Genomic DNA, 24,635 nt, shown 5'->3' with positions numbered 1-24,635 from the left:
CTGTAATAGTATCCCTGACCAGTAATGCCACCCCTCCTCCCCTTTTTCCGTCCTCTCTATTCCTTTTAAAGCACTGAAATTGAGGAATATTGAGAATCCATTCCTGCCCTGGTGCCAGCCAAGTCTCTGTAACGGCCACTACATCATAATTCCATGTATGTATCCAAGCTCTCAGTTCATCACCTTTGTTCCTGATGCTTCTTGCATTGAGGTATACACATTTCAGCCCTTCTACCTTACTGTCTTTACACTGTTTATTCTGCTTCTCTTTCCTCACCGGGACAAATTTATCCCTTACATCCCTTACATATTTTCAGATGGCTCCCTTATATCTTTTGAACAATTATCTAATAAATACAATTTACCAAGAACACATTTTTTTAGATATTTGCAAGTTAGAAATTTCCTAAATACCATACTCTCTTCCTTTCCGGCCTTACCCCCACCCCCCGGAAATATTTTAGACGTTATCATCAACCTTAACCCGTTTCAGAAAGGTGTAACGGCTACTATTTATAATACTATCATGAAATTTAGGAAAGCTCCACTCGACAAGATTAGGACTGACTGGGAAAGGGAATTGGGTCTTACTATCCTGGCTGAGGACTGGAACTATATTTTACAACTTGTTAACACCTCCTCTATCTGTTCCAAACACTCTTTAATTCAATTTAAAGTTGTCCATAGAGCACATATCTCTAAAGATAAATTAGCTCGTTATTACCCTCATATTAACCCTCTTTGCGATAGATGTCATGGGGAGATAGCCTCCTTTACCCACATGTTTTGGTCTTGTCCTACTCTGGAAACTTTTTGGAAAGACATTTTTAATATTATCTCAAAGGTTCTGAATAGTGATATTTCTCCCCATCCTATTACTGCTATCTTTGGATTACCTAAACCTTCTAATAATTTACCCCCCTCAGCGCGTAGAATGACTGCATTTCTTACTTTAATGGCGAAAAGATGTATTCTACAACATTGGAAGGAGATTAATGCCCCAACTACGTTTTTTTGGTTCTCTCAAACGATACTGTGTCTAAATTTGGAAAGAATCAGAAGTAATCTTTATGATACTTCAGTTAAATTTGAACAGACCTGGAGATCATTTATTCAATATTTTCATTTAATGTAACTATTTTTTTTCTCTCTGACCACGTATACATTCCCTTCGTGGATTTTATCTGCCGGGTTTGAGGACGCGATTGTTTAATTGTTTAAAGTCCAGTATATACCCAGTTAGCCTATTGCTTTGCTTTGTTAGGTTAGTTGCACGGTAGGTTTTCTTTCTGTTTTTTTTCGTTTTGTTGGTATCTATGAAAAATTAGTATGCAATTATATTACCTTGTTATTCTATAATTAACATACGTTGTGTTGTTTTCTTTTGTATTAATATTACTTTTATATTTATATCCTAACAATGTATTGGTTGCTATATATTTTACTCTTTGTGTACTAATTCAATAAATAGATTTAAAAAGCAAGAAAGATCTTTGTGCCTCTTCCTCATCCCGGGCCTTTCCGATGTTATCATCTCTCCCGGCCACCTGTGCGTAGGAGCCCGCCCGTTTCGGTCAGGCCCTGTACAGGTGGTCCGCCTGCCCGCAGAGGTGGCAGGACTTGGCCTCCGTGTCCCTCCACCTTGCAGTTTCTGCACAGCACAGCCTTACACTGGGCTGCGATGTGCTCCGCCTTACCGCAGTTCCGGCACACCTTGGGTTGCCCGGCATAAACCAGGAAGCCCCGGTTCCCTCCTGTTGCGAACACTGAGGATGGATGGATGACACAGCCGCTGGTGTCCACCCTCAGCTTCACCCTGACCTGCCCTTTACTTGTCCATACTCCCAGACTGTCGTTGACGTTCTCACACTTGCCCACGCTCTCCACATATCGCGCTGGGAATGTGAGGATGCCAACGACCGGTACATAGGGGTTGAACATTTGTACCAGAACCGTTCTCTCTTGCTGCGTTACGTCGGCGTAGAGGGGCTGCGCTTTTAGTAGCGACAGCGGCGCCTCGCTCCCCTTCTCACTGAAGCAGTCACGTAACTTCTGCCACCCTGGGGCATGCCCGAAGGTGACGTCGTAGTAACCGGCGAAATCCCGGACGCTGTAAAGATCGTTCACCTTGAAGCCACGGCAATCCGGTAGCACCTTGCAAATGAAGGTCTCCCTACTGAAACCGTTGCCTTCTTTCAAATCTCGAACGCTCAGTCTGACCGTCTTCTTGACCCCAGCCCCACGAATCGAAGCGCTGGTCTCTCCAGCCTTCCTCTTCTCTGATGCGTTCGTCTCTCCAGCCATCCTTCCCTCCATCGCCGCTGCACAGGGGGAAAGGGCCAGATTTCGGAGCCGATTCCCTCCACATTCCACCCCGTGTCAGCCCGAGGCCGCTCCCCTGCCAACGCTCTCTGTGTGCTGAAATGACCACCGGCGATCAGAGCGTTCCGGTAAAGAACGTTTGATCTTAGCTCTTCATCACCGTCTCTCCCCTGCCAGGTTAGCTCCTGGAAGTTTTCCTCTCGGCGCCGGACATCACGTGTCAGAACGGATATCCAGAAAAAAACTACCCAGAGCGATGTGACAGGGAACCAGTCTCCATCATCAGGGACAACAACCCCCGCCCCCCGCCTTAGATTACATCTACACATGTTGGGAGACCGCCGGACGTGGAGCGAGAGTCCGAAGGGCAGCGACGGTCGGAGGAAGTCGCAGTTGAACGATCGACTTATCAGTGAGTTCCAACTTTGCGCAACAGTCTGTTTGATAAGATTGGGCCCTTGTTTTTATTTCGTTTCTTTACTGACCATATAGTCTTGGCGGAAAAGGATCTTGGCGATTGTAGGGATGACTTGCAGTGGACTGAAAAGCTTGAGAATGTAGATATTAAGAAAGAGGATGTGCTGGAGCTTTAGGAAAGCATCAAGTTGAATAAGTCACCGGGACCAGACGGGATGTACCCCAGGCTACTGTGGGAAGCAAGTGAGGAGATTGCTGAACCTCTGGCAATTATCTTTGCATCATCAATGAGGCCAGGAGAGGCTCCGGAGGATTGGAGAGTAGCGGATGTTGTTCCCTTATTCAAGAAAGGGAGTAGAGATATCCCAGGAAATTATAGGCCAGTGAGTCTTACTTCAGTGGTTGGTAAGTTGATGGAGAAGACCCTGAGAGGCAGGATTTGTGAACATTTGGAGAGGCATAACATGGTTAGAAATAGTCAGCATGGCTTTGTCAAAGGCAGGTCGTGCCCTACATCCTGATTGAATTTTTTGAGGATGTGACTAAGCACATTGAAGAAGGTAGAGCCATAGTTGTAGTGTACATGGATCTTAGCAAGCCATTTGATAAGATACCCCATGCAAGGCTTATTGAGAAAGTAAGGAGGCATGGGATCCAAGGGGACGTTGCTTTGTGGATCTAGAACTGGCTTTCCCACAGAAGGCAAAGACTGGTTGTAGATGGGTCATACTCTGCATGAAGGCCGGTGACCAGCGGTGTCCCTCAGGGATCTGTTCTGGGACCCCTACTCTTTGTGATTTTTTTATAAATGACCTGGATGAGGAAGTGAGGAAGTGGAGGGGTGGGTTAGTAAATTTGCTGATGACATAAAGGTTGGGTGTGTTGTGGACAGTGTAGATGGCTGTCAGAGGTTAAAGTGGGACATTGATAGGATGCAAAACTGGGCTGAGAAACGGCAGATGGCGTTCAACCCAGATAAGTGTGAGGTGGTTCATTTTGGTGGGTCAAATATGTTGGCAGAAAATAGTATTAATGATGACTCTTGGCGGTGTGGAGGATCAGAGGGGTCTTGGGGTCTGAGTCCATAGGACACTCAAAGCTGCTACGCAGGTTGACTCTATGGTTACAAACGCATACAGTGCATTGGCCTTCATCAATTGTGGGATTGAGTTTAAGAGCCGAGATGTAATGTTGCAGCTCCTTAGGACCCTGGTCAGACCCCACTTGGAGTACTGCGCTCAATTCTGGTCGCCTCACTATAGGAAGGATGTGGAAACCATAGAAAGGGTGCAGAGGAGATTTACAAGGATGTTGCCTGGATTGGAGGGCATGCCTTGTGAGAATAGATTGAGTGAATTCAGCCCTTTCTCCTTGGAGCGACGGAGGATGAGAGGTGGCTGATAGAGGTGTACAAGATAATCAGAAGCATTGATTGTGTGGATAGTCAGAGGCTTTTCCCCAGGGCTGAACTGGCTAGCACGAGAGGACATAGTTTTAAGGTGCTTGGAAGTAGGTACAGAGGAGATGTCAGGGGTAAGTTTTTCTATGCAGAGAGTGGTGAGTGCATGGAATGGGCTGCCAGCGGTGGTGGTGGAGGCGGAAACAAAACGGTCTCTTAAGAGACTCCTGGGTAGGAACATGGAGCTTAGAAAAATAGAGGGCTATGGGTAACCCTAGGTAATTTCTAAGGTAGGGACATGTTCGGTACAGCTTTGTGGGCCAAAGGGCCTGTATTGTGCTGTAAATTTTCTTTGTTTCTATGTGTCAATGTTCCCACCGCTATCTCTCCCTCTCTCAACCATACAGGTAAAATATCATCAACACGTTATCTACTGGGGAGGCAAAAGAACTGATGCAACATTACAGTGGTTTGCAAGCTTTAAATATATTTAATACGTTTTGGAAACAGATACATTTACAAAAAGTAGGAAGTTAAAGACTAAAATTTCCACACAGTAGATTAGTAAGTTATAAAATGATTTCTTCTCAAATTTAAGCGGCGTCGTATCACGTCCAAGACGGAAGAGGCTGGAGCGTAAGTGGACAGGGGCATCAGTGCACTGTAGAGGCGTTGAATCTCCTAGAAACGGCTGAAGCGGTTTTTCTGCAGATCATTGCCAACGTGGACTGTTACCGCCTGCAAGATGAAAAGTGAAAGTTTACTTTGAACTTGGAACTTTGAAAAATTTTCTATCAAAGTATGTACAGTACTGTGCCAAATTCTTAGGGACAGACACACACACACACAAACATATATATAAATAGCGTGCCAAAGACTTTTGCACAGTGCTGTAGTGATTTTATGGATTACACTGTACTGCTGCAAAAAAAAAAATACAAATTTCATTACGTATGTGAGTGATGATCAACCTGATTCTGATGTGGGTCTCTATTGTGGACTGGGAGAGGGGGGATCATGGTTGGGAATAGGGGAAGGGAGAGGCAGTGAGTGGGAAGCACCAGAGAGACATCTGTAATGACCAATAAACCAATTGTTTGGAATCAAATGGCCTTGCCTGGTGTCTCAGGGCTGGGTGTGTCTGCAACCATGCCATCCAAGTGCACTGGCACTCCTCCTCTGCCACTTGTCCCACACCCCTCCTGCGGTGCTCCATCCTCGCCATTCCCAACATTCTTTGCTCCTGCCAGATTTACAAGCTCGCTCTCCGCTCCATGTTGACAAATACAGCGGTGTGTGCAAAAGTCTCAGGCACCCCAGCTAGATAGATATGTAACGCTCGGCTCGATCAACTCACGTCCGTCTAGGGGAACTGCCGTAGGCCCTACCAAACTGTGTACTCACGTTTGCGTAGACGCTACGTAATGCACCCCGATACAAGCCCACACTGTAAAATATCAGACAATACACAATGTACAGTTAAGTTACACTTTATAACTCTTTTTGGTGGTGTGGTTAGTGGACACAAAAAAAAAACAAAGGTGCCACTCAGTAAATTTGTCAGTTTTGTGCACCAAATTAAGTCGTTGGAGCTCACACCTCCCCGATCCGTCCACAAACGACCTCCGAACCTCCAACAACCTCCGAACCGTCGAATTCCGGTATCCGCCATCCCGGAACCGCCGACCGCTCCCGCACTCGTCCGTCCTCTTCACTCGCCTTGAGCAGGTACACAAATTGGGTGTGACATATATATGTGAATAGGGCTTCTTATAATGTCAGGCACTGAACCAAGATGAAAGAAATACATGAATTCCCAAGCTCCACAGAAATATAGTGATAGTTACAACATTAACAAGATTATAGCCTATCACTACACTTCAGTGTACAACTGGTACAATAAAACATATAATACTTAATTTAATAATATGACAAAGTATTACTAATTATCATAAAATATAATTATCAAGCAAGTAAGGTAACGTTGTTTGCTTAGAAGCCATAGGGTTGTTAGTGAGAAAAATTTACTTTTGTATTGGCGACCACCACAGATGTAGGCTTACTTCTACGGCTGATTCAGAGCAGACAGCAGGGCCCGCAGTGCTGAGCAGTGTTCCTAAGCAGGTATCAAAATAACAGAAACAAAGCAAATAAGTTTTTTACACTTTCAGCCACATAAACTGGAACCAAGTAATCAAGTATGAAACAAGAACGCCTGAAGAACGATTGGTAAAGCCACGAATATTGGTGAATATTAGTATCAAAAGCGGTAGGTTGGCAACTCTGCCTCGTACCGTTTCTCTCGCAGAAATGGTTGGACAGGAAGTGTACCTGTGTGTCTGGATATTCACAATATCCTCACACATCGGGTATTACATGGTTAGACCAATACAGATCCTGTTTAGTCTTTAAGTATGTAAAAAGTGAAAGAAGCTTGAATCTTTACAGAAATTATAATTGTATCTGTACGAATAGAAAATATCATATTTTGTAAGTGAGAAATGTTAACAGGGGAGGAGAGCAGCCATTTGGGAGATTTGGAAATGTATTTCGTCTCGTTCATTGCTCACTACTCTTTTTCCTATCAACACAAAGAGAAAAAGAGCCTCTTTCCAATCAACTATAGCGGCCACTGTTAAATTCCCCGCTTGTATGTTTTGACATTTTTTTACAGAGGTGCCAGAGTGGCACTCCGGTGAGATCCAGCAGCACTGCACCCCTGGCTGAGGGGTAATAACTGTTCCTGACCCTGATGGTGTGGGTCCTGAGGCTCCTGTACGTCCTTCCCGATGGCTGAGGGGTAATAACTGTTCCTGAACCGGTGGTGTGGGTCCTGAGGTTCCTGTACCTTCACCCTGATGGTTGAGTGGTAATAACTGTTCCTGAACCTGGTGGCACTGAAGGCATTACGCTGACTGTGGTGCTTTACAGACACTTAGATAGGCTGACGGATGATGGAAAATGGCAGGCTATGCGGGAGGGGAGGGTTAGGTTGGTTGATTCATTGATTGAGAGAAGGCACAGAATTGACCCTTCCGGCCCTTCGAGCCTCACCGCCCAGCGATCTCCCGATTTAACACCAGCCTAATCATGGGGCAATTTACAATGACCAATTAAACTACTGACCGGTATGTCTTTGGACAGTGGGAGGAAACCGGAGCACCCAGAGGAAACCCTAGAGAAAACTTCTGGCGTTCACCTTTTTTTTTTTACCTGCCATGACTGTTGAGGTCCCTTTGTCTAATCCTGGGTTTTGTGGAACAGGTAGAGCCACGGAGGTGCAAAGTTGGGGGCTCGGAGGACACGCACAGCTTCCCTCTGCTCCTGTCCTCGGTCACCCTCTCGGGATAGGCAGACGCGTTGGGAAACCTCTCGGCAACTTGATTCTGCTGGTGCTCGGGCGGGTTCCTGCAGTCGCGTTCCACGGCACTGTCCCGTAACCAGCTCCTGCAGCAGATCCTGTCTGGGGTATGAACTGAATACTTTAGCTAACGAAAAACATTCAAGATTGTTTAGTGTCATTTTCAGTACACAAGTGTCAAGGAGAACGAAATAATCGTAACTCTGGATGGGATGCAGGAGATAAATAAAACACACCAAGCCAAACACAAGAAGATCTGCAGATGCTGGAAATCCAAGGCAACACACACAAAGTGCCAGAAAAACCCAGTAGGTCAGGCAGCATTTACGGAAACGTGTAAACAGTCGAGGCTTTAGGCTGAGGCCCTTCATCAGGACTGGAAAGGAAGGGGGAAGACGTTGAGGGTGGGGGAGGAGAGGAAGAAGTACGAGGTGGTAGGTGATAGGTGAGACCGGAAGAGGGGGTGGGGTGAAGTAAAGAGCTGGGAAGTCGATTGGTGGAGGTGATGAAGGGCTGGGGAAGGGGGAATCTGATAGGAGAGGACAGAAGGCCATGGAAGAAGGGGACGATGGTGGAGCACCAGAGGGAGGTGATGGGCAGGTAAGGAGATAAGGTGAGAGAGAGAAATGAGAATGGGGAATGGTGAAGAAGAAAACTAGAAGTTCGACAAATCGATGCTTAACTCACTACTAAGATAAACTCCATAAGATAAAGAACACAATAATAATAATAATAAAAACACAATAAATATAAATACATAAGATAGCTTATATACATGGATTGACTGTACGTGCATAAAGTGACTCTAGGCACAGGAGTGTCTCAAAATCACAATCAATCAGTATATACCATGAAATTTGTCGTTGTGCGGCAGCAGTACCTTGCAATAGAAAATAAAAGCTGTAAATTACAGTAAATATATAAAAAATTAAACAATTAAACAAGTCGTGCAAAAAGACAAAAAGAAAATAGTGAGTTAGTGTTCACAGGTTCGATGTCCATTCAGAAATCTGATGACGGGGGAGAGGCTGTTCCTGAATCACTCAGTGTCTGTACAGAAGGTGACTCTGACAGGAAATGATCAGGTGGTGGTGGTTGGGGTGTGGGTTAGTGTTGGGGAAAGTCACTGTTTCTGAGTCTGGTGGTCCAGGCGTGGATGCTATGCAGCCTCGTCCCCGATGGGAGAGGGACAAACAGTCCGTGAGCAGGGTGGGTGGGATCCTCCCTGACGTTACTGGCCCTTTCCCGGCCCTTGATGGTGGGTAAGCTCCTGGACCGGCTTCACTCACCCCCCGGTGGCTCGTGGGTGTGGACCCACTTCTGGGGATCCTGCGTTCTGATGTTTGATGTTCTGAGCGTTACTCGTTTGTTGTTTCTGTTGTTTGCGTGACTTTGCACGTCTGATGGTCTTGTTTCGTGGGGTGCTTTCTTTAAGTGGGTTCTCTGACATTTCTTTGTTTGTGGCTGCCTGCAAGAAGATGAACCTCGAGGCTGTGCACCGTAAGCATACTTTGATAATTACTGTACTTTGTACTTTGAACTTGGAATACATCCTTGATGGCTGGTAGTCTGGTGCTGGTGACACGTTGGGCACTTAATTGTTTCCTGAAACACTTAATTCAACAACTAATAATTCAGTTTTGCTCAGCCCACAAGGCTGTAATAAAATCTAGCACACATTCAGCAATCCCCCGATTTAATCCCAGCCCAATCACAGGACAGTTTTACAACCACCAATCAACCTACCAACTGGTAGGTCTTTGGGCTGTGGGAGGAAACCAGAGCACCTGGAGGAAACACTCGTGGTCATGGGGAGAACATACAAATTCTTTACGGGCAACGGCTGAAATTGAACTGGGGTCACCGGTACCGTAAAGTATTGCGCTAACCACTACGCTACGGTGTTGCCCCACGGAATCCTCATGCAAATCCAGCAGAGTTTGAGCAGTTTTGTAAAGAAGGAAGGGGAAGGGGAAAAATTGCAGTGTCCAGATGTGCAAAGCTGATGGAGACCAGTCCACACAGACTCAAGGCTATAATTGCTGCCAAAGGTGCATCTATTAAATAGTGACTTGAAGGGGAAAAATACTTATGTAGTCAATTGTTTTGTGTTTAATAATTGTAATTAATTTAGAGCACTTTGTAGAGATCTGTTTTCACTTGGTCACAAAAGAGGTTTTCTCTGTTGATCAGTGTCAAAACAGCCAAATTAAATCCACTATGATTCGGTGTTGTAAAACAACAAAACATGAAAACCTCCAAGGGGGACGAATGCTTTTTTGGAGGCACTGTACATACAATCGCTGACAAGCAACCAATGTGCAACAGAAGACAAACTGTGCAAATACAAAGACTAAACAAGTAATACTGAGAACACAAACTGTGGAGTCCCTGCAAGTGAGGAAACCCAGATTTCGAGTTTAGAAGGCTAAAAGGTTGTATTTCACTTACTGTAACCCCAGCAGTTGCAACAGGAATCACGCTGATCCCGAGGTGCATTTGAAATCTCCTCAGTGACATTAGCGTGCCCTGCAGCATCAGTCTGTCTGGAACAATTCACATTGCTTGCCAGGCCCACTTGGCTGCGGTTGCGTTTCAGGACCTTAGACAACTTCTTGATGGCCTTCGAGGTGGCATGCGGGTTGCCCGTTGCGCTCAGCGTCTCTCTTGCGGCCTTTTGCCCCTCTTGGGGGAATGCCTGGGCCTCGAGGCCACCTTGGCTCCTGGGCTGACTCTGGACCTCAGGGAGGAATTGCCTCGAGCTCCCATTCTGCTCTGTGCTTTCGGCTGGCAGCGTGCTGCACGCATCCGCTGGTTCGGTTTCCTCCGCAACAATTGTACTCTTCTGGTCAAGCTCCTCAAAGATCTCCGACTGGGTATTCTGAAGAAAACAGAAATATAGATGAAAGGTTTAGAACACATAATTTTGCAGGCCATTCAGCCCACGATGTTGTGCTGACCTCATAACCTATTCGTAGACCGACCATAAATCTTAGCAACAGAATTAGGCCACTTGGCCCTCCGAGTCTGCTCCATCATTCCTTCATGGCTGATTTATTGTCCATCTCAACCCCAGCCTTCTGCCTTCTCCCCGTAACCTCTGACACCCTTACTAATCAAGAGCCTCTTAACCTTCATTTTAAGTACACCTCCACAGCCGTCTGTGGCGATGAATTCCACAGATTCACCACCCTTCGGCTAAAGAAATTCCTTCTCATCTCCGTTCTAAAGGGACGTCCTTCTATTCCATCATGGCTGATTTATAACTTCAACCACATTCTCCTGCCTTCTTGCCATAACCTTTGATGCCCTGACTAATCAAGAGCCTATCAAACTCTGGTTTTAAATATCCCCAATGACTTGGCCTCCACAGCCGCCTGTGACGATGAATTCCAGATTCACCACCCTCTGGCTGAAGAAATTCTTCCCCATCTCTATTCTAAAGTGACGAACCTCATTTCTGAGGCTGCACTGTCTGGTACTCCACTCTCCCACTTTCAGAAACATCCTCTCCACGTCCGCTCTGTCTAGACATTCCAGTCTAACCTGACTGAGATATTTTAAAGAAAAGGCACGGTGTTGGATCAGTTTAATGTTCTCGGGAAATAATTGCAAGGGACCCATTAGTATCTGTTCAAAACTCGGACAGTTTCTTTCAGGATGGGCAAAGCAGTAACTGCATTTGCCACCTGGAAACATGAGGGGAAACATTTTCACTCAGAGGGTGGGGACAGCTTGGAACAAGCTGCCAGCATAAGTGGTGCATGCGAGCTCGGTTTCCACGTTTAAGAGAAGTTTGGATAGGTACACGGATGGTAGGGATATGGATGGCAATGGTCCTGGTGCAGGTCGATGGGAATAGACAGTTTAAAATGGCTCGGCATGGACTAGATGGGCTGAAGGGCCTGCTTCTCTGCCGTATTTTTCTATGACTCTCCGACGCCGCAGGAATCTTCTACCTTGTGGGAATGGAGCTTTCCCAACTGCTTTCACTCCCACCAACCCTCCCACCTGGGCATGGGGTTAAAAACCCAGAGCTACAGAAACCCCAACAGAAGCTCCATCCCTGGGAGAGGAAGGATATGCCAAGAAGATGGGCCACACCTGGAAACAGGTTGAAAGACTCCCAGGATGGAGGACTCTGGTGAGCTGCTGTCAAAGGCCTGTGCCCCAGATGGCGTTGGTGATTCTGTAAATTGGTGTTCACTCACCACACTGCATTCTCGATCCAGCCAAGCCACTACAATCAGGGGGCCGGTTCAGGCCGAGCAGTGATGGGACCACTGAACAGACTCTCTATACACTGACTGGCCTGATCTCAAATAATAACAAGGCAGCCCACAGAGAAGTGGTCATCACCCTGACACAGTGGTGTCAAGAAAACAACCTCTCCCTCAATGTCGCAAAAACAAAGGAGCTGGTTGTGGATTACAGGAGGAATGGAGACATCAATGGATCTGGGGTTGAGAGGGTGAACAGCTTCAAGTTCCTCGGTATACACGTCACCGAGGATCTCACGTGGTCTGTACATATCAGCTGTGTGGTGAAAAAAGCACAGCAGCGCCTCTTTCACCTCAGACGGTTGAAGAAATTCGGCATGAGTCCCCAGATCCGAAGAACTTTCTACAGGGGCACAACTGAGAGCATCCTGACTGGCTGCATCAGTGCCTGGTATGGGAACTGTACCTCCCTCAATCGCAAGACTCTGCAGAGAGTGGTGTGGACAGCCCAGCACATCTGTAGTTGTGAACTTCCCATGATTCAGGACATTTTCAAGGACAGGTGTGTACAAAGGGGCTGCAGGATCATTGGGGACCCAAGTCACCCCAACCACAAACTGTTCCAGTTGCTACCATCCGGGAAATGGTACCGCAGCATTAAAGCCAGGACCAACAGGCTCCAGGACAGCTTCTTCCACCAGGCCATCAGACTGATTAATTCACGCTGACACAACTGTATTTCTGAGCTATATTGACTGTACTGTTGTATAACTTACTGGACATACTATTTATTACAAATTACTACAATTTACACCTTGCACATTCAAACTGAGATGTAACATAAAGATTTTTACTCCTTGTGTATGTGAAGGATATAAGAAATAATATTCAATTCAATCAAATTCAATTTGGCCTCTCACTGGGTCAGTGAGACGGGCTGGCAGCTGCTCTTGCCACACCTGTTCGCTCCCCTGTTGTAGTTTTTCCCGTGACCCTGTCCCGTGCACTATTTCTGTTCGTTTCCATCTTACAGACCGTTCTCAGGAACTGAACCCTGTCTTAACCCTGAGAGAGCCTGTAAACGCATGGAATCCTATAAGGGTCATAGAATGCATCCAGTCATTGGGTAGTGAATCTGTGAAATCTGTTACCACAAGACGGCTGCGGAGGACAGGTCATTGGGTATATTTAAACCGAAGGTTGGCAGGTTCTTGATTAGTCAGGGTGTCAAATGATATGGGGAGAAGGCAGGAGAACAGGGTTGAGAGAGATAGTAAATCAGCCACGATGGAATGGCAGAGCAGACTCAATGGGTCAAATGGCCTAATTCTGCTCCTATGTCTTATGGTCTTACAGAGGCCAAAAAATTCATGGTCTGCTCCAGTTTCTAGTATTTTCTAAAATTTTGTCATTTTAAAATTAATTTTATAAGCTCAGTGGTAGAGTATTTGAGTACAGATTAGCAGCCAAAGAGTCATTTAGTTCATAATAGGCCTTTCAGCACATCCAGGCCGTGCCAATTTATTAAGCTGCCGAGTCCTGTCGTCCAGCACCTGGACTGTAGCCATCCCTACCCTCCCATCTATGGACCCATCCAAACTTCTCTTCAATATTGCAATCTAACCACAATTTACCACTTCCGCTGGCAGCTCATTCCACACTCTGAGTGAAGAAGATTCCCCTCAGGTTCCCCTTGAACACTCACCTTTCACCCTTAACCTATGACCTCCAGTTCAGTGCCACCCAATCTCAGTGGGAAAAGCCTGCCTGCCTTTACACTATGGATACTTCTCATCATTTTGTATACCTCAATCAAGTATCCCCCCCACCTCCTACGCCCCGGGGAATGAAGTCCCAAACAATTCAGCCTTTTCCTATAACTCAGGTCCTCAAGTCCCTGTAATCGTGGTTAGCATTAGGGCAAAGGGACTGATAGCTCTGTGACTATGACTTGGGCTTCCTGTTGACACAGGCCTTGGTCAATTCAAATTCTCAACTTGCCTATGTGTGATTTAGAACATAGATCATCGAACACCACAGCACAGTGCATTCCTTTTTACCCACCATGTTGTACCAACTTTTAACCTACTTTAAGATCAATCTAACCCTTCTCTCCTACTTAACCCTCTATTTTTCCATCATCATGTGCCCATCTAAGCATTTCCTGAATGCCCCTAATGTATCTGCCTTTAGCACCACCCATGACAGGGTGTTCCATGCACCCACTACTCTCTGCCTCTATCATCCCCTCTATATTTCCCTCCCATCGCCTTGAAATTATGCTTCCTGGCATTTGCCATTTCTGCCTGGGAAGAAAACTCTGGCTGTCCAATTGATCTGTCTTACACACTTCCATCAAGTCACCCCTCATCCTTCTTTGCTCCAAAGAGAAAAGCCTCAGCTGGCTAAACCTATCTTCACGAGACATGCCCTCCAGTTCAGGCAGCATCCTGGTAAATCTCCTCTGCACCTTACCTAAAGCTTCCACATCCTTCCTGTAATGAGGTGACTGGAACTGAACACAATACTCCCAAGCGTAGTCTAACTAGGGTTTTGTTAGAGTTGCAACATTACCAGTAGAGGTGGAGATTGTGACTCCTGCCCATTTTCATCTCCCGCCTCCTGCTGCGCCAGGTCTTTGGCCTCTTTCACAGCTTGGGGCTCCAGTGGGACCAGATCTTGTACCTGCTGCTGATCCCCGTCTTCGGCCTCTTGGTTATCCAGGACTTGGGCCTGCTGTTGTAACTTTTGCACATTGGCCTCCGGTTGGTTCACTGCCTCACTCACAGCATTTCCCTCTTGTGCTTCAGCAGGGATCTCCGATGGAACCTCTGTCTGCTGCTGCTTCTGGCCTGGTTCTTTCTGCTCCGCTTGGGATTGGTTCTGGAGCAGCGAGCAGTGTTCTGTGCCATCAGCCTTCTGTTCAGAAACCAGCTCTGGCTCAACATCTGCTCTGCCTGGAGACAATTCACAGCTGTGGCCCACATTCTTCTCCTCCCAGCCGCCTGCTCGCTGGCTTGGGCTGGAGACAATTCCTAGCACTTGGCTGGTCTGAAGAATACAGAAGAAAAAAAACTTTGAAAACAGCTGGCATTTTAAAACACTCAGTAAAAAAACAATCTTGGCAGTCAGTGTCAGATGAACTTCCTGAACTTGTGACGCTCAGAATACCATTCAGTTTCGCCTCAAAGACTCAGAGAGGCGTGCAGGAGAATCCTTGACAATGGCACCAGTGACAAGAACACGATGTAGTCAAAGATTTATTTCCATGATATTATAGAATAACATGACACTAATAATGCCATTCCTGATACCGGAACATGTCAGTGAGCAGCTGGCCCAGGGAGAGGGGACCATTTAATGTGGTGAGATGTGAGAAGCCCCAGTGCTACTGCCCTTTGAGACAGGTGATAAAGGCAGATTTATTAGAGGCAATCAAATACTGGACGGTGGGTCAAGAGAAACTGCTTTCAGTGGCAGGAGGGTCAATAACTGGAGGAAAGAGATTGAGGATAATTCTCAAGTTGCCATAAATCTCTTCACTTTGGCTACTGAGATTCCAGTTCCTGGATTTCCGCTCAGGCCTCTTGTTCGGTCTGGAATCAGCCTAGGCCTGGGTCAGAGGGGCAATGAAGTAATTTCTTTTTAACATAGACAGTTGTGATTTAGAATTCACTGTAGCCTGGCCTACTGAGTTCCTCCAGCATTTTGTGTGAGTTATTTTAGATATTTCCCTGAAGGGTAAACGCCACAGGGGAGCTGGACTATAATGTGTGGTTAAAGGTGTAGCTGGGTGGTGGGGTGGAGATACATCTCTACCAAAGGAGGTGTAAGGTGATCCTTCCCTCCACTAGTCTGCAGGTCACCCTTGGGCAAGGAATAGCACCTGCTTAGCCCTCCCGATCAGGGTCACATGAAGCCACGGAAGCAGGTGGTGGTTGGTTGTACGAACAGCCGGTGCATATCACAAGTCCTGGTTATACAACCACTGATGCCAGGCAGACAGTCTCTGAACAGTATTGATAATGGCTAGGGTCACCCGTCTTGTAAAGACACTGGCCCAGAAGAGGTTTGCCATTGCCCACAGTGCCAAAGACCATGATTGCCCACATCATACGGCATGATACATAATGATGATGGTGAAAGGAGTAAGAAAGTAAAATATCCTTTAAACAGAGAGAGAGAGAGAGAGAGAGAGAGAGAGAGCGACATCACAGAATGTTACTGTACAGGGAGAGCTGGGGGGGGTCACAGAAAGTTAGCTGTGAGTAATGTAGATAATGGCAAAGGCAAATGGAATTCAACACACAAAATACTGGAGGAACACAGCAAGTCAGTCAGCATCTACGGAAATGAATAAACAGTTGACGTTTCCGGGCCAAGACCCTACATCAGGACTGGAAAGGGAAGGGGGAAGAAGCCAGAATAAAAAAGGTGGGGAGAAGGGAAGGAGGACTCGCTGGAAGATTATGTGTGGAGCTAGGTGGGTGGGGGAGCGGGATGAAGTAAGAAGCTAGAAGGCGATAGATGGAAAAGGTAAAAGGGCTGGGGAAGGAGGAATCTGATAGGAGAGGACAGTGGACCACAGGAGAAAGGGAAGGGGGAGGGGTACCAGGGGAAGTGATAGGGAGATGTGGAAAAGAGGCCAGAATGGGGAATTGGAAGCAGGAGGGAAAAATTACCGGTAGTTGGAAAAATAGAAGTTCATGCCATCAATGAAAAGCTCTACACAATCGAAGCTTGTTTCCCACAGCCAGATTTCTTTGTCCTCAAAGAATTATAATTTACAAGGTTTTGGGGCAGATTTCACTACTACAGCAGACAGGTAAGAAAAGTCCCAGTGGTACAGGGGAGACAGTAGGCTTGGGACTCTTCAGTGTTATAGCCAGACACCAGGAAGCCAAGTTATCATGCCACCAGTACACCAGGTAATGACATCTCCAGCAAGAGGGCATCTAACTGCTTACCCCTGATATTCAATAACCCAACAGTTGTTTAAGACCCAACTATCAATGTCCTGGAGGGGCCAACATTGTTCAGAGTCTCAGCAGGACAGCCCACATGAGGTACCAGAGCAGATTGGATGTTGTGAACTCAATGAAGACCTTCCCATCTTCACCCTCTTCCCTTCCTAATTCCCCTTCTCCCATGCTCCACTCTCCTCTCCCATCAGATTCCTCCTCCTTCAGCCCTTTAACTCTTCCACCTCTACCAGGGGTTCCCAACCTTTTACTTGCCATGGACCAGTCCAATTAAGCAAGGGGTCTCAGAGTGAATGTGGAGAGGATGTTTCTTATGGTAGGGAGTCTAAGACCAGAGGACAGCCTCATAATAGCGAGGTGTCCTTTTAGAGATGAATAGGAAGATGAGAAGAAAGTTCTTTAGCCAGAGAGTGGTGAATCTGTGGCATTTATTGCCACAGTCAGCTGTGAAGGCCGAGTATTTTTGTATATTTAAGGCAGAGGTTGGTCAGGTCATGAAGGGATAAAGGGAGAAGGCAGGAGATTGGGGCTGAGAGGGAAAATGGATCAGCCATGATGAAATGCAGAGCAGACTAATGGCCTAATTCTGCTCCCATATCTTGTGGTTTTATGATATTGGGAACCCCTGACCTAAACCCTTCCAGCTTCCAACTTTATCCATCTTCCCCCATACCTGGTCTCACCTATCACCTGCCAGCTTGTACTCCTTCCCTCCACGCTCCCACCACTTCCCAGTCTTATTCTGGCTTCTTCCCAGTTCCTTTCCAGTCCTGATGAGGGGGTCTCGGTTTGAAACATCGACTCTTTATTCCTCATCAGAGTTGCTGCCTAACCTGCTGAATTCCTCCAGCACTTGGTGTGTGTGTTGTGGGTTGGAAGCAAAATATGCTTGACCCTGATGGACTGCCAAAGGCTGAGAGAGACACAATCTCCACCTACTGGCTGTTTATTAATACGTAAACCAGTACAAGAAAAAAAGAATTGTAGTCAGCATAGAGCAGACATGATCACATTGCACGGCAGGGCAGGCTTCTGACAACCAAGTCCAGCTCCTGGCCTTCACGTCTGGCTGAGCTACTAAGACTGGCGGAACAGTTTCTACTGCCAGGAGAAGGCACCCAGGTGGGTTACTGATGCCTTAAAACCAGTCGCTTTGGGCTGATGCCAAACTGTCAATCTCTGCCATTCCTTTGCATTCATCTGCTGCGTGGAGAGAGCTAGCCTGCTGTGTGGGCAACAACTTGCTCTCCGTGTTGTACTTCCCTGGCTTGCACATCATGTAGAAAGCTAGGTCACAACATCCATGGTCCATTCCAACCAATGGAGGACCTCCAGGCCTAGCTCATTAACAGACTCCTTCAGCAGACTGGAGGACAGTCTCCATATGAAAGACCGGAAGAACTGAAGACATTGGAGCAGAGTTAGGCCTTTCAGCCTATCGAGTCTGCTCCGCTGTTTCATCATGGCTGATCCATTTCCCTCTCAAACCCATTTTTCCTTTAACCTCTGACGCCCTATCTAATTATTTGGTGATGCGTTGCCTGAGTTGCCTATTCAAACATCCAATATCAGTCCATCCTTTCTGAGATAAGGGGCCCAAAAATGCACACAAGACTCCAGGTGAGGCCTCACTACTGCCTTATAAAGCCTCAGCATTACATCCTTACATGCAGAAAGACTGGAATCCTCTCTCTCTCTCGCTCACGCTGACACCAAGCTGTCTGGCCAGGGCAAACATCTGCCACCAGGTTTGGTTGCTAACTTGAAAGCCAGCTCACGTTCCCAACCTCCAAACCAAAGCCCCGCTTGGGCTGAAGGCTAAAGCAGTGAAGAGACCCATTGGCGTGACCCTCAGACGTTCCTTCAACGATATCCCTGCAGCTGAGGTCAGGAGTCCTTTAATAGAACATACAACAGTATAGTACAGGAAAAGGCCCTTCAGCCCTCAATGTTGTGCCAGACCAATTAAATTAGTAATCAAATAGCTAACTAAGCTCATCTCTCCGGCCTACACAATGTCCATATCCTCCCATCTTCCTCACATTCATGTGCCTCTCTAAATGTCTCTTAAAAATCTCTAATGTATCTATCTCAGCCACCACCGCAAGCACCCACCACTCTCTGTGTAAAAGATCCGCTCTCACATCTCTGAAATTACCCTCACTCACCTCCTCCTCTCCCTGGGACTCCCCGCTCTGGTTCTCTGCCTGCTCTGGATCTTCTCATCTCGAATTCCCGACAGGACATCGACTTCATCACTCCTCCACTGAATGCACTGCCCTCGACTCTCCTCGCACCAATCCCAACCTGACCATCAATCTGCCTCCAAAGCCAGTATGTCCTTCCTCAAGTATGGAGACCAGAACTGCATGTAGTACTCCAGGTGCAGCCTCACCAGTACCCTGTACAGTTGCAGCATAACTTCCCTGCTCTTCAATTCAGTCCCTCTGGTAATGAAGGCCAATACTGTATTCCATTTGCTTTTGTGATAGCCTGCTGCACCTGCAAACCAACCTTTTGTGATTCATGCACAAGTACTCCCAAGTCCCTCAGCACAGCAGTATGCTGGAAATTTTTACCGTTTAAATAATAATCTGCTCTTCCATTTTTCCTTCCAAAGTGGATGACCTCGCATTTACCAACATTGTACTCCATCTGCCAGTCCCTTGCCCACTCACCTAACCTATCTATACGTATCTCTCTGTATCTTCTACACAATTTACTTTTCCACTCAATTTGGTATCATCAGCAAACTTAGATACACTACACTCGATTCCCTCTTCGAGATGGTTAATATATATCGTGAACAGTTGCAGGCCCAGCACCGACCCGTATGGCACCACTGCTCACCACCGATTGCCAACCAGAGTAACACCCATGTATCCCAACTCTGCTTTCTTTCAGTTAACCAATCCTGTATCCATGCTAATACATCACCCCAACTCTTTGCATCCTTATCTTATGGATAAGTGTTTTATGCAGCACCTTATCAAACACCTTCCAGAAATCCAAGTAAATAACGTCCATCTGTTCTCCTGTATCCACTGCGCTCATTATAACCTCAAAGAGCTCCAGTAAGTTTGTCAAACAGGATCTGCCTTTGCTGAATCCATGCTGCATCTGCCTGATGGATCCATTTCTTGCCAGATGTCTTGCTATTTCTTCTTTAATGATAGCTTGAAGCATTTTCCGAACTACAGATGTTAAACTTACTGACCTGTTGTTACCTGCTTTTGCCGACATCAGTTTTTGAACAGTGGCGTGACATTCGCCGTCTTCTCATCCACCAGAACCTGCCCAGAATCCAGAGAATTTTAGTTTATTTTCTTTCCTTATTCCCTTTCTTTATTAGTTGCTTGATGGGTCTTTGTTGCTGTTTGAAATTTTCCCAGTCTTCCAGTTTCCCACTACTCTTGGAGGCTTTCTATTCACACGCTTTTAGTTTGACGCCTTCTTTAATTTCCTCAGTTATCCAAGACTGGCTCTCCCCACCCTTACTGTCCGTGCTTTTAACTGGAATATACTTTTGTTGAGCACCGGGAAAAATCTCTTTGAAAGACTTCCACTGCTCCACCATATAGCCTGTGTTCCCAGACTACTTTTGCACCCTCCATTTGTATGGGAAACTGAGTCATACTGTGATCACTCTTTCCGAGAGGATCCCTAACTACAAGATCACTAATCTTACCTTTCTCATTGCACAGGACCAGATCTAAGATAACACATTCTCTTGCAGGTTAAGTAACACGCTGTTCAAGAAAGCCATCATTTATGCGTTATATGAAGTCCTCCACAAGACTGTCTCGACCAACTTGATTCACCCAATCTATGTGCAAGTTAGTCTCCCATGATAACTGCCGTTCCATTCTCACGTGCCTGAGATATTTCTGTTTACTGCCTGTGCCACTGTAATGTGATTATTTGGTGGCTGATCGACAACTCCCACCAAGGATTTTTTTCCCTTACTGTTCCTAATCTCTACCTAGATGGACTCAACGTTCTGCTCCTTAGATCTTATATCGTCTCTCACTGTCGCACTGATCTCATCCTTAGAGCGCTACTCCACCTCCCTTACCTTCCTGCCTATCATACCGTATAACCTGATATCCTTGGATATTTAATTCCCAATCTTGACCTAGCTGAGAGGTTGCTTTGAGCTGAGCTGTAAATCATCTACAAGATGTCAGCTCAGCTGAAATCATCTACATCTCGTAGATTAAATCATTAGTCCCACCTAAGGCGACTTAGCACGTCAACCAAGAGAAACTCTTACAGGAGTGGAGGATGATGACGTCTGCAGTCCTTCTGGTGACTTTGGCTTCACCAAGATCAACAGGGTTGGATTCTCCTGCAACTGGGACTCTTCTTGCAGGTTCTCTTCAGGGAACCCCCGTTCTTTGAGGAGCATTTCCTTCTGCTCCTGACTCTGCTGAATTTCCCTGCGCAGCTGCCTGGACAGATAGCGAGATTTTCAATACCAAGCCATTGCACCAATATTAACAATGCCCTCTCCCACCCCTTCAATGTTCCAACCTCATGCGCAGTAGGGCCAGCACGCTCGGCTGTTCCAGAGGGAGCAGTACCGGGGGCAAGAATCACCGGCGAGTCTAACATTGAGGGGGGTGGGGTGCTCTCTGACATAGGAATGGGAAGTGTACCTGACCTTGCACTCAACGTCAGTAAGACCAAAGAACTGATTGCAGACCTCAAAGGGTAAGACGAGGGAACACGCATCAGTCCTCACAGAGGGATCAGAAGTGGAGAGAGTGAGCAATTTCATGTTCCTGGGTGTCAACATCTCTGAGGATATCGATGCAGTTACAAAGAAGGCACAACATCGGCTATATATCATGAGGAAGCTGAGGTGATTTAGTATGTCTGCAAACACACTTGCAAATCTCTACAGATGTACCATGGAGAGCATTCTAATCGGCTGCATCACCATCTGGTATGGTGGTGGGGGTGGGCACTGCACAGGACCGAAAGGAGCTACAGAAAGTTGTGAACTCAGTCAGCTCCATCATGAGCACTAACCTCCCCAGCATCCAGGGCATCTTTAAGGAGCGATGCCTCAAAAAGACGGCCTCCACCATCAAGGACCCCCATCGCCCAGGGCATGCCCTCTTCTCATTGCAACCATCAGGGAGAAGGTACAGGAGCCTGAAGGCACAAACTCAACAACTCAGGAACAGCTCCTTCCCCTCAGCCATCAGGTTTCTGAATGGACAATGAAACCATGAACACGAGCTGACTACTTTTCTCCCCCTCTTTTTGCACTACTTCATTAATTTAACTATTATATATATACACAGTTTTGATTATTATGTATCACATTGTACTGCTACCACGTAACAACAAGTTTCACGACGTACTCCAGTGATATGAACCAAATTCTGATTCTGTTCCGTATCACCAGTGATGAATCACCACACTTGATCAGAATCAGGTTTCACATCATTGACATATATTGGGAAAGTTGTTGCAAAACTTGCGACATAAAAACACTGTAAGTTGCAATAGGAAACATACTAAAAATTAAACTAAATGAGTAGTGCAAAAAGACTGCACGAAACAGTGAGGTGGTGTTCCTGGGCTCAATGTCCATTCTGAAATCCGGTGGCACAGGGGAAGAAGCTGTTCCTGAATCATTGACTGTGGGTCTTCAGGCTCCTGTACCTCCTCCCTGATGGTAGCAATGAGAAGAGTGCATGTCCTGGGTGGTGGGGGTCCTTAATGATGGTAAGAATATATAGCTGTGGAGGGACAGAACATAGAACCTGACAGCACAGTACAGGCCCTTCACCCACGATGTGGTGCTAATCTTTAACCTACTTTAAGGTCAATTTAACCTTTCCCTTCCACAGAGCCCTCCATTCTTCTATCATCCATGTGCCTATCTAACAGTGTCTTTAATGTCCCTAATGTATCTGCCTCTACCACCACCCCTGGCAGGGTGTTCCATGCACTCACTACTCTCTGTGTAAAGAATTTACCTCTGACATCCCCCCTATACTTTCCTCCAGTTACCTTAAAATGATGCCCCCCTTCCCCATTAGCCACTTCCAACCTGGGAAAAAGTCTCTGACTGCCCATTTGATCTATGCCCTTTTCATCACCTTCATCAAGTCACCTCTCACCCTCCTTTGCTCCAAAAAGAAAAGCCCTAACTCGTTCACCCATTCCCATAAAGACATGCTCTCTGATCTGGGGAGCATCCTGGTAAACCTCCTCTGCACCTTTCCAATCATGAGGCAACCAGAACGCGACACAATTGTGTTGTGGGTAGTGGGGAAGTGATGTGGGATTAGAAAGAGGGTAAAAGGATTGGGGAGGGATTATAGAGGGGTAGTAGAGAATGTGGTTAAGACCATAAGATGCAGATCAGAATTAGGCCATTTGGCCCATCAAGTCTGCTCTGCCATTTCATCATGGCTGATCCATTTTCCCTCTCAGCCACAATCTCCTACCTTCTCCCCTTTTCGCTTCATGCCCTGACCAATCAAGAATCTATCAGCATCTGTTTTAAATATACCCAATGACTTGGCCTCCACAGCCACCTGTGGAGCAAATTCCACGGATTCACCACTTTCCGGCTAAAGAAATTCCTCCTCTCCTCCTTTCTAAGAGGACACTCCTCCGCCTCTGTTCTGAGGCTGTGTTCCCTGGTCCAAGACTCTCCCTCCATAGGAAGCATCTCCCACATCCACTCTTTCGAGGCCTTTCACCGTTTGACAGGTGATGGCACACTGGGTGGCTGTGGGTCACTGGAGAGGGAGGGAGGGAGGGGGCAGGACTGGGAGGGGCAGTATAAACCTGCCTGACATATTCTTCCCGAGACTTGGAGTCAACTGTTCCCAAGAACTTCTCGTATTTCTCTGAAGTGGAGCTCGGGTAGATCCTTTTGAAGTTCCCCATTTTTCGTCTTCGTACTTCTCCACCTGTTCCACCCAGGTAGCCTGGTTGTTTCGTGTCTCGTCAGCTCTAATATGAAAGCAAAGAGGAGGTGTCAGTTATTCCTTTTGAAAATCGATCTCTTGCCATAAGACCAGAAAACACAGGAGCAAAATGAGGCCATTCAGCCCATCAAGCCTGCTCCAGAATTCCATCACGGCTGAGATATTTTCTTTCTCCAGCCTTCTCTCCATAACCTTTGACCCCCCCTTACTAAACAAGAACCTATCAACCTCCACTTACTCAATGACGTGGCCTCCACAGCCATATTTTGCAATTATTTCCACAGATTCGCCACCCCCGACTGTAGAAATCCTTCTTTGTCTCTGTTCGAAAGGGACATTCTTGTATTCTCAGGCTGTGTCCTCTGGTTTTAGATTCCCGTACAGAAAAAGCGGCCTTTCTACATCCACTCTGCCTAGGCATTTCAATATTTGATAGATTTCAATGTGATCCTCCCACATTTTTCTAAACTCCAGCAAGTACAGGCCCAGGGCTATCAAACGCTCCTCAAAACTTAACCCTTTCATTCCCAGGATCATTCTTTTGAACCTTCTCTGGACTTTCTCCAATGCCAGCCCATCTTTTTTTTGATGTTAAAGGGCTGAACTGGTTAGCACGAGAAGGCACAGTTTTAAGGTGCTTGGAAGTAGATACAGAGGAGATGTTGGGGTAAGTTTTTTCACACAGAGAGTGGTGAATGCGTGGAATGGGCTGCCGGCAACGGTGGTGGAGGCGGATATGATAGGGTCTTTTAAAAGACTCCTGGATAGGTACATGGAGCTCAGAAAAATGGAGGGCTATGGGTAACCCGAGGTTCGGCACAGCTCTGTGAGCCAAAGGGCCTGTATTGAGCTGTACGTTTCTATGTTTCTATCATTATGTGCTGGGTCATATGACATCATCATTATGTGCCGTGCTGTATGACATGGGCGATCTTGGTCCCATGGCCATGATTGGGCCATGGCCCCATGGGAAGCAGG

The 24,635-nt window shown here is 46.6% G+C and overlaps 1 protein-coding gene and 1 long non-coding RNA gene across 2 annotated transcripts in view; one reads left to right on the top strand and one right to left on the bottom strand.

Annotated features, from left to right (window-relative positions):
• Positions 1 to 2,574: 2,574 nt before the first annotated feature.
• Positions 2,575 to 6,692, top strand: LOC140203955 (uncharacterized). The gene is made up of 3 exons (XR_011887462.1): positions 2,575 to 2,734; positions 4,546 to 4,607; positions 4,737 to 6,692. It is a non-coding gene; the product is annotated as an uncharacterized lncRNA (long non-coding RNA).
• A 471-nt stretch (positions 6,693 to 7,163) lies between these two features.
• LOC140203594 (uncharacterized) overlaps positions 7,164 to 24,635 on the bottom strand; it is a 66,840-nt gene continuing 49,368 nt past the window's right edge. The window contains 6 exon segments of the mRNA XM_072269642.1: positions 7,164 to 7,601; positions 9,951 to 10,380; positions 14,294 to 14,770; positions 20,975 to 21,148; positions 23,515 to 23,624; positions 23,627 to 23,682. Of these exon segments, the coding sequence (XP_072125743.1) occupies positions 7,348 to 7,601; positions 9,951 to 10,380; positions 14,294 to 14,770; positions 20,975 to 21,148; positions 23,515 to 23,624; positions 23,627 to 23,682 (1,501 nt within the window). The 3' untranslated portion in view covers positions 7,164 to 7,347.

Source organism: Mobula birostris, chromosome 10 (assembly GCF_030028105.1).
Source record: "Mobula birostris isolate sMobBir1 chromosome 10, sMobBir1.hap1, whole genome shotgun sequence".
NCBI classification, from domain to species: Eukaryota; Metazoa; Chordata; class Chondrichthyes; order Myliobatiformes; family Myliobatidae; genus Mobula; species Mobula birostris.
The sequence above is the reverse complement of the archived record's forward strand: the minus strand, read 5'-3'. Positions and strand labels throughout refer to the sequence as shown.